At 45.5% G+C, this 9,047-nt stretch overlaps 2 protein-coding genes across 3 annotated transcripts in view; one reads left to right on the top strand and one right to left on the bottom strand.

Annotated features, from left to right (window-relative positions):
• Window positions 1-9,047, bottom strand: part of LOC310751904 (protein S100-A4-like) — a 196,358-nt gene that overhangs the window by 34,105 nt on the left and 153,206 nt on the right. The gene's annotated exons all lie outside the window — the stretch shown is intronic.
• LOC310751877 (protein S100-A13-like) lies at window positions 2,943-5,738 on the top strand. Of its 2 annotated transcripts, none has more exons than XM_083591632.1 (3): window positions 2,943-3,078; window positions 3,723-3,955; window positions 5,491-5,738. In XM_083591632.1, exons 1-3 carry the CDS (start codon window positions 3,018-3,020, stop codon window positions 5,626-5,628), a joined length of 432 nt encoding a protein of 143 aa, XP_083447758.1. In that variant the 5' UTR covers window positions 2,943-3,017; the 3' UTR covers window positions 5,629-5,738. The 2 variants fall into 2 exon arrangements, with proteins under 2 accessions (XP_083447758.1, XP_083447759.1); XM_083591633.1 differs by having other exon boundaries at window positions 2,957-3,078; window positions 3,760-3,955.

Raw genomic sequence — 9,047 nt, 5'->3', positions numbered from 1 at the left:
TGTTCCAGGGGCGTTCCTCCAGGTTAATCTCTGCAACTCACTTGACACTGGAATCAGGGAGCAATGAAGAAAGCCATAAAGTTGCAAAATCAGAGAATCTTGTAATTCTCGCAGGAGAGACGGAGTATCGCTCCGTGACATAGTGCAAGGTGAAAAGTATGGCTGCATACCCTCCAACCTTTCTCCGATAAAAATAGCTAAAATGTATAAGACAAAAACAAATCTGTGCTGGAGGTGTGGTGAAACAGAGGGGACACTTATACATGCTTGGTGGACCTGTGAAAAAATCAAAAGCTTCTGGAATATAGTATATGATGAGCTTAAAAAATGTTTAACTTTATGAAAAATACAGAAGCTTTTCTACTAGGGATAACAGACACAGGAATAGCAAGAGAAGATCAGAAAATATTCCTCTATGCCACAGGAGCGGCAAGGATCCTAATTGCTAAAAACTGGAAAAAAGAAATCTGTGCCAACAAAAAGGGAATGGCAAGACAAACTGTTATAGAGTATATTGAACTGGCTAGATTAACAGAGGCAATTAGAGACCACACTAGACAAGAGTTTCAAAAAGCATGGGGAAAATGCAGAGAATACGTCACAAAACAGTGCCCTAAAATACATACCTGGACTTGTTTCGATTAATGTCTGCAGGAGACTTTGTGGATATTTAAGTTATAATTAGAAAAATCTTAATAATTATTCATAAAGGAAACAGCTTATAAGAAGTAAATAAGGAGGCCAGATACAGGATAAAGGAAGTCTTTTATTTGGTTGTTTGTATTGTTGTATGTTATGCTTATTGTGTTTCTGTATTGGGGGGGGTTATGTTATGTTGTAAATAAAATTTCCAATGAAAATTAATAATGAAAATAGGGTCATCCCATTCCATAAAGGTAACTTTACTTTTTATACCCCACCCATCTGACTAGGTTCCCCCAGCCACTCTGGGCGGCTTCCGACATAAATAAACCATAATAAAACGTCAAACTGTAAAAAACTTCCCTATACAGGATTGCCTTCCGATGTCTTCTACAGGTTGTATAGTTACTTATCTCCTTGGCTTCGGGGTCAGATAACTACATACCCTCCAACAATTCTCCAATGAAAATAGGGACGTCCTAAGGAAAAGCGGGACATTCTGGGATCAAATCAGAAAACAGATAGCACCACCATCTTTGGGACTGGACAAACCAGCAAAAGTGATACCACCGTCAGAACAAGAGGAATTACTGGGAGCAGTTGGAGGAAAGTAGAATAATTACACAATGTCTCTGCAATTGCTAAGTTGGAACATTCATGGATTTAACTCCCCGGAGAAGAGGAGGAAAGTTTTTCATTTATTGAAAAAGGAACAGTTGGACTTAATTTGTTTACAGGAAACACATGTGATAAGGCTACACAGGAAAGTATTGATTAATAAAAGATTGGGTCAAGAGTTTTTTCATCGGATAAGGTCAAAAAGAGAGGAGTTGTAATTTATGCCAAAGAGAGCCTATCACCGAAATTTGTTTTTAAAGATGATCAAGGAAGATTTGTGGCAATTGAAATTCAATCACAAGGAGAAAAAATTTTAATAGTAGGAGTTTATGCACCAAATGAGGGGAAGTCTGAATTTTTTAAGAAATTGCATGAGACATAGCTGGACTACATAGATTAAAACATTATTATGATGGAGGATATGAATGGAGTGGTATCTACAAATATGGACAAGTCGCAGAGACAGATTGTAACTAAAGATGGCAGACTACCAAAAACCTTTTTTGAACTGACTGACAATATGGACTTGATTGATATTTGGAGAATTAAGAACCCCTTAGGAAGAGAGGGAACATTCTTCTCTGAAGCCAAAATGACATGGACTAGAATTGACCAAATATGGATAACTAGAGGACTGGCACCTAAGACTCGAAAAGTGGAAATTTGCCCAAAAACTTGCTCCGACCATAATGCTGTGAAAATGGAGATGAAACTAACACCAATCGGTTCCTTCAGATGGAGGATGAATGACACCTTATTTAGAGATCAAGAGGTTGTTAAGAAGGCCCAAAAAACCTTTAGAGACTATTTTGAGATAAATTTGAATACTAGTATTGAAAAAAGAATAATCTGGGACGCAAGTAAAGCAGTTATGAGGGGGTTTCTGATCCAACAGAATACAATAAAGAAGAGAGCCCAAAATGAAAAAAAAAGATAAAATTTTGGAAAAAATAAAAGAGGGTGAGAAGAAACTAAGAGCGAAACCAAAGTCACAAGAGATTCTGAGAGATATAAAGTTATATCAAGTGCAATATATGAAGATGATGAACCAGGAAATTGAATGGAAAATTAAACAAATGAGACAAAAGACATTTGAATCGGCTAATAAATGTGGAAAATTGTTAGCTTGGCAAATGAAAAAAAGACAAAAGCTCAATACTATCACTAATTTGGAAGTGGAAGGAAAGAACATTCAGAATCCAGTGGAGATTAGAAAATGCTTCCAGAGGTATTTTAAACAGTTATATACACAAGGGCCACAGAAAGAGTTTGATATAGACCAATTTTTAACTTGTCCGTTAATTTTGCGAATTCTGCATAGTTCATCAACTTTTCTTGCCGTTGCTCTTTGGATGGTACTTCTCCAGTCTTCCAGTTTTGTGCTATTAACATTCTTGCTGCTGTTGTGGCATACATAAATAACGTCCGTTTTTCCTTCGGCAGCTCTTGTCCCAAAATACCTGACGAAAAAGCTTCTGGTTTTTTAACTAACGGCGAGAATTTAAGATTTTTGAAACGTGGCGATGAGCAGCCTTTGCACGCATGAGATCCTGTGCTCTTGCTGCTGGGCTCCCCTCTCCCTTGCTTGGTTGGGTCCCTAAACTGGCACACAAATAAATGGTGTGTGTGTGTGTGGCTAGGCTGGCAGCATGGATGTTGGGCTTTATGGCTGCTGGCAAGCAAAAGGCAGTTGGCTCAGAACCTTTGAACACACAAAACACCCTTCGCTCTTCCTGATTCAAGCTGCCCTCATCGGTATGAGAACCATCGCATTGCTCCCTTGCTGGCATTCAAAGCTTGCAAGTGACCATCTTTCGGGTAAGTGGCAATCCTTTCAGAGGGGAGGGGGCAAGATTTCAGCTTGTGACAAAGGCTGATCTCCCCCGCTTTGCTATAGGGAGTGTGTATGTGTGTGTGAAGGGACGCGGGTGGCGCTGTGGGTTAAACCACAGAGCCTAGGACTTGCCGATCAGAAGGTCGGTGGTTTGAATCCCCGCAACGGGGAGAGCTCCCGTTGCTCAGTCCCTGCTCCTGCCAACCTAGCAGTTCGAAAGCACGCCAGTGCAAGTAGATAAATAGGTACCACTCGGGCGGGAAGGTAAACGGTGTTTCCGTGCGCTGTTCTGGTTCGCCAGAAGTGGCTTGGTCATGCTGGCCACATGACCCGGAAGTTGTACGCCGGCTCCCTCGGCCAGTAAAGCAAGATGAGTGCCGCAAACCCAGAGTCGGTCACGACTGGACCTAATGGTCGGGGGTCCCTTTATCTTTATGTGTGTGGGGGAATGTGGCAAATTCTTCTGAAAAGCTGTCAAAAGCTGTGATTCCTGTGTTTGCAGACGGTTGGGCTGGATTAACCTTTCCAACTCGGCAATCCTGTGATCCCACGAAAGCAGCGAGTAACTCGCCACCCCTGCATTTTTATGCTCTCCATGCATTTTTCCCCTTCTTCTCTTACACAGCAGCATCAACCACACATAATCCCCATTCCTTGACCGATAGCCTCATCGAGGGAGGGAGGAGCCCAACAGTGCTCAGTCACAAGATGGCCAGCGAGGATACGTCGCAGATGGTGATGGCCATCAATAAAATCGTCAGCATCTTATTGGTCCATATGGCCACCGAGGGCAAGAAGGAGACACTGACGGCCGGCCAGTTCAAGGCGCTTGTGAACAAGCAGCTCCCTAACTTCATGAAGGTAGGGTGGGGTCAAAGGGCAGAGGGCAGGAGGGCAAAGGGAGGCTATTTTTTAGGTCAAAAGCAGTGCAAGCAAAAGTATTTTGCTGTTTAAGATCAAGGAAAAGATGGGGACCATTGACTTCTCATTTCAGAAGCTTTGTAGACCAGGGAACCTTTTTTCTGAATTAGGGCCACATTTCCTTCCAGTCAACTTTTGGGGGGCTGTATCACTAGTCACAAAATTAAAAGACGCCTGCTTCTTGGGAGAAAAGCAATGACAAACCTAGACAGCATCTTAAAAAGCAGAGACATCACCTGGCCAACAAAGGTCTGTATAGTTCAAGCTATGGTTTTCCCAGTAGTGATGTATGGAAGTGAGAGCTGGACCATAAAGAAGGCTGATCGCCGAAGAATTGATGCTTTTGAATTATGGTGCTGGAGGAGACTCTTGAGAGTCCCATGGACTGCAAGAAGATCAAACCTCTCCATTCGTAAGGAAATCAGCCCTGAGTGCTCACTGGAAGGACAGATTGTGAAGCTGAGGCTCCAATACTTTGGCCACCTCATGAGAAGACAAGACTCCCTGGAAAAGACCCTGATGTTGGGAAAGATGGAGGGCACAAGGAGAAGGGCACGACAGAGGATGAGATGGGTGGACAGTGTTCTCGAAGCTACCAGCATGAGTCTGACCAAACTGCGGGAGGCAGTGGAAGACAGGAGTGCCTGGCGTGCTCTGGTCCAGGGGGTCACGAAGAGTCGGACACGACTAAACGACTAAACAACAACAACAAAATCACTGTGGCGGGCGGGGCCAGAGGCAACAATGGGCAGAGAATAGGATGCTCAGATGCTGAGCTCAAGGAGGAGGAGAAGAGAGAAGGGAAATAATTCCCTCTCCTTTTTCTCCATGTCTTGCATGATTTTACAAATGGCTCCTGCGACAAAATGGCGGCGGTGGGAACTGCTCCTGTTTGCTGCTCCTGCCAGCCAGCCAGCCACGCCCTTCTGAAAGATATTCCATTCCATTTCCACAACTTTCCCTCCTATACGGTCAGCCAGCATTCCATCGCCACGGAGCATGCTCAGTTCTCATGGGGTGTTTTCAGGGCTTCTTGTTGTTGTTCTGCAAACCTTGGGGTATCCCTGAGTCTGCCAGTACCTCAGTCTCTTGCCATTTTTGTCGCACATGCCTCACAAACGTGGAAAATAGCAGGAATAATTGTGCAAGCAGTTTCATAGGGTGGTAGCCGATACTCATCCTAACTCAGAGGAGACCCACTGAAGATTAACTTAAGCTCATTCATTTCAGTGGGTCTACTCTGAAAACCAGGCAGAGGGCCTTTTAGAGGACATCTGAAAGCAGCCCTGTATCGGGACGTTTTTAATGTTCGATGTTTTATTATATTTTGATATGTGTTGGAAGCTGGGGCAACCCAGCCAGATGGACAGGGAATATGTAAATAATAAAATTCTTATTCAGTTGAATCCATCCAGAGAGAGGCAGTCTCTCACTGACTGTTTCTGAGCTTTCCGTTCCTCTTGCCTCTTCTGTAGGATGCTGGCGATCTCGATGAGAAGATGAGAAGCTTGGGGACCGACAGTGACGGGGAGCTGGAATTTACGTCATACTGGAAACTGATGACAGAGATATCCAAGAAGCTCAAGGAGGGGAAAGTGGGGAATATAAAGTGAAATTTGGGGTATACGGTCATGTTTCAGGGTGTGGGTGAGAGAGAGGTGAGTGGGTGGGACCAGGAAATATTGATCCTAGGAACTTGCAGGAGGATGAAAATACATATCAATCAATCAATCAATCAATCAATCAATCAATCAATCAATCTATCTATCTATCTATCTATCTATCTATCTATCTATCTCTTGGCCAGTTGCAACAATTCAAATAAAAGCCTTTGCTCTGAGAAGCTGCTGCCTGTTGCTTGCTTGGTGGCACGAAAGCTCATACCAATAACAAACTTAGTTGGTCTCTAAGGTGCTACTGGAAGGAATTTTTTTATTTTGTTTTGACTATGGCTGACCAACACGGCTACCTACCTGTAACTATTCTTTAGAGAGGCCACTGTACTCCCTGCTGCCCTCTGGTGCTCAGGGCGCAGAACTGCACAAACCTCCACCTTGGTTCAATGTGAATTTCAAAGTGTGAATCAGGTTCAACCGCAAACTGAATGGAATTTCTTCCCACATCCTTATAAGTTAATTGGCTATAAACCACCAACACCCTGGTATCTGCCCATTTCCTTTTGGGAAGAAAACAAAATTGTGTGCTCCCGAGACAAAGCGGGAGGGAGAGGCTGATCTTATTTCTTTCTTATAAGGGGCGAGGTGAGAGGGCAGGGGCCCAATTTAAAGGGAGTCTGCGCCTCCACATGGGGAGTGTGTTTGCAGGGCCCAAGGCATGGACTCCTTGATACTCCCTTCAGGAAAACAGACCGGCATGAATACACAGACAAAACCTCTAGGCCAATCTGGTTTTCAAGTTTCTCTGAATTTCCCCTACAGCTTACAAATCAACAGAGAGTGTAGTGGTCATGTAGGGTTGCTATAGGGGCGCAGGTGGTGCTGTGGGTTAAACCACAGAGCCTCGGACTTGCCGATCAGAAGGTTGGCAGTTCGAATCCTCGCTACGGGGTCAGCTCCCGTTGCTCGGTCCCTTCTCCTGCCAACCTAGCAGTTCAAAAGCATGTCAAAGTGCAAGTAGATAAATAGGTACCTCTCCAGCGGGAAGGTAAATGGCGTTTCCGTGCGCTGCTCTGGTTCACCAGAAGCGGCTTAGTCATGCTGGCCACAGGCCCAGAAGCTGTATGCTGGCTCCCTCGGCCAGTAAAGCGAGATGAGCACCGCAACCCCAGAGTAGGCCACAACTGGACCTAATGGGCAGGGGTCCCTTTACCTTTACCTTTTAGGGTTGCTATGAGGAATTATGAAAAATGAAGCAAGTCATTGTGTCAGTGGTGAAAGCATCGCTTTGACTGGGTTTGGGTCATTGACATGATCCCACAAGCCTCTGCATCTCTGCCCCATTTTCTCTCTGCCTGACAGTCACGTGCAAAGCATTCTAAAACAGACCAGTTGCTTACCAGGCATCCTGGGTACATAAAGATAATAATAATTTATTATTTATACCCCACCCATCTGGCTGGGCTTCCCCAGCAACTCTGGGCAGCTTCCAACAAAATATTAAAATACTGTAATACATCAAACATTAAAAGCTTCCCTAAACAGGGCTGCCTTCAGATGTCTTATAAAAGTCTGGTAGTTGTTCTCTTTGACATCTGGTGGGAGGGCGTTCCACAGGGAGGGCGCCACTACCGAGAAGGCCCTCTGCCTGGTTCCCTGTAAATTGGCTTCTTGCAGTGAGGGAACTGCCAGAAGGCCCTTTGTGCTGGACCTCAGTGTCCGGGCAGAACGATGGGGGTGGAGACGCTCCTTCAAATATACTGGACCGAGGCTGTTTAGGGCTTTCAAGGTCAGCACCAACACTTTGAATTGTGCTTGGAAACGTACTGGGAGCCAATGTAGGTCTTTCAAGACCGGTGTTATATGGTCTCGGCGGCCGCTCCCAGTCACCAGTCTAGCTGCCATGTTCTGGATTAGTTGTAGTTTCCGGGTCACCTTCAAAGGTAGCCTCACATAGAGCGCATTGCAGTAGTCCAAGCAGGAGATAACCAGAGCATGCACCACTCTGGTGAGGCAGTCCACAGGCAGATAGGGTCTCAGCCTACGTACCAGATGGAGCTGGTAAACAGCTGCCCTGGACACAGATTTGACCTGCGCCTCCATGGACAGCTGTCAGTCCAAAATGACTCCCAGGCTGCGCACCTGGTCCTTCAGGGGCACAGTTACCCCATTCAGGACCAGGGAACCCCCCACACCTGCCCGCCTCCTGTCCCCCAAAAACAGTACTTCTGTCTTGTCAGGATTCAACCTCAATCTGTTAGCTTTAATGTAGCTTTTGTTAATCTTTAGGTAGATCTTTGGGCCAGGAACAGAGTTCACATGGAGGTGGTAAAATGCCTGTCTTACCTTTCCTATGGGTTTATTACCTCTGGGGTTTGCTAAATGCATTCCTCCTTGGTTCCTGTTTATTTAGCCTAAACATGCATGCATGCTCAAATAGTAATTAGTTCTTTGTAGTTAAGAGGCTTCCTCTGATCTGACTTTGTCCCCACCTGGGGATTTTTTGAAATGCTCTGCAGAAATCTGATTGGTTCTTACAAACCCTGTGTTAAAGTTCTTTTGTTAATAAAAACGACCTGGGCCAGGGAGTCTTTCTCCCAGGGTCTTGCTGGTCAAGCCTCGTGTCTATTGTATTAATCAGGGTCCAGTCCTTCCTTTGCCTTCAGAACGCAACAAGAGAGATTGGTTTGTAGAGATTTCTCCCCCCGGCACCTGCTTTCATATTACTAGAGGGGTCACTTGATGAAGATGCTCTGACTTCCGTCAAGTCAGACAGAAGAAAATGCTTCACCCAACCCATGGTTAATCTGTGGGACTCATTGGCACAAGATGTGCTGGTCGCCGGACTTCCGGTTCGCTGCGGAGGCTAATGGCAGTGAGCTCCGTCTCGTCCGCTTAAGGGCGAGACGGTTCAGGGCAAATAGAGCCTTGGGGGAGAGCGCCAGGGCCAGGCCCCCCCCCAGAAAACCCCCACGGAGGAGTGGGGGGGTCCTAGGGGTCCAGCAGAGCATGCAAACTCACCCCCCTGAGGTCCCCGGCTGTTTTACTGCGCAGGGGGAAACGAGGAGGCTCACGGCTCCAACACACTCTATTGCCGATCACCGTGATCTCAGATGGCTTTATTTAAGAGAGAGAGAGCCAGGGAGATGCATGGGTGTAGTGATCAGGTGGGATTGCTATGAGGAATTATAACAAATATAGAGTAAGCCATCTGTGTCAGCAATGAAAGCATTGCATTGACTGGGTTTAAACTATTTTGATATGATTCTTGATCAATCCACACCTCTGCATCCCTGTACCATTTCTGTTTCTTGACCAGTCATGTACACTGCCAGTTGCTTCGCCAGGCAGGCATCCTGGGTCATCAAAGACAGTGGGCAGCTTCTTTGATGTAGCTTTTCTGATATGTTAATCTT

This window comes from Podarcis filfolensis, assembly GCF_964270895.1.
Source record: "Podarcis filfolensis genome assembly, chromosome: 16".
In the NCBI taxonomy this organism is placed as follows: domain Eukaryota; kingdom Metazoa; phylum Chordata; class Lepidosauria; order Squamata; family Lacertidae; genus Podarcis; species Podarcis filfolensis.
Note: the sequence above shows the minus strand (reverse complement) of the source record. Positions and strands in the feature narration are given on the sequence as shown.

Coding starts and splice junctions, on each gene's coding strand:
- LOC310751877 (XM_083591632.1), top strand. CDS start 3,018: ATGAGAACCATCGCATTGCTCCCTTGCTGGCATTCAAAGCTTGCAAGT. Junction 3,079..3,722: donor TGCAAGTGACCATCTTTCGG/GTAAGTGGCAAT, acceptor CTTACACAGCAG/CATCAACCACACATAATCCC. Junction 3,956..5,490: donor AGCTCCCTAACTTCATGAAG/GTAGGGTGGGGT, acceptor CCTCTTCTGTAG/GATGCTGGCGATCTCGATGA.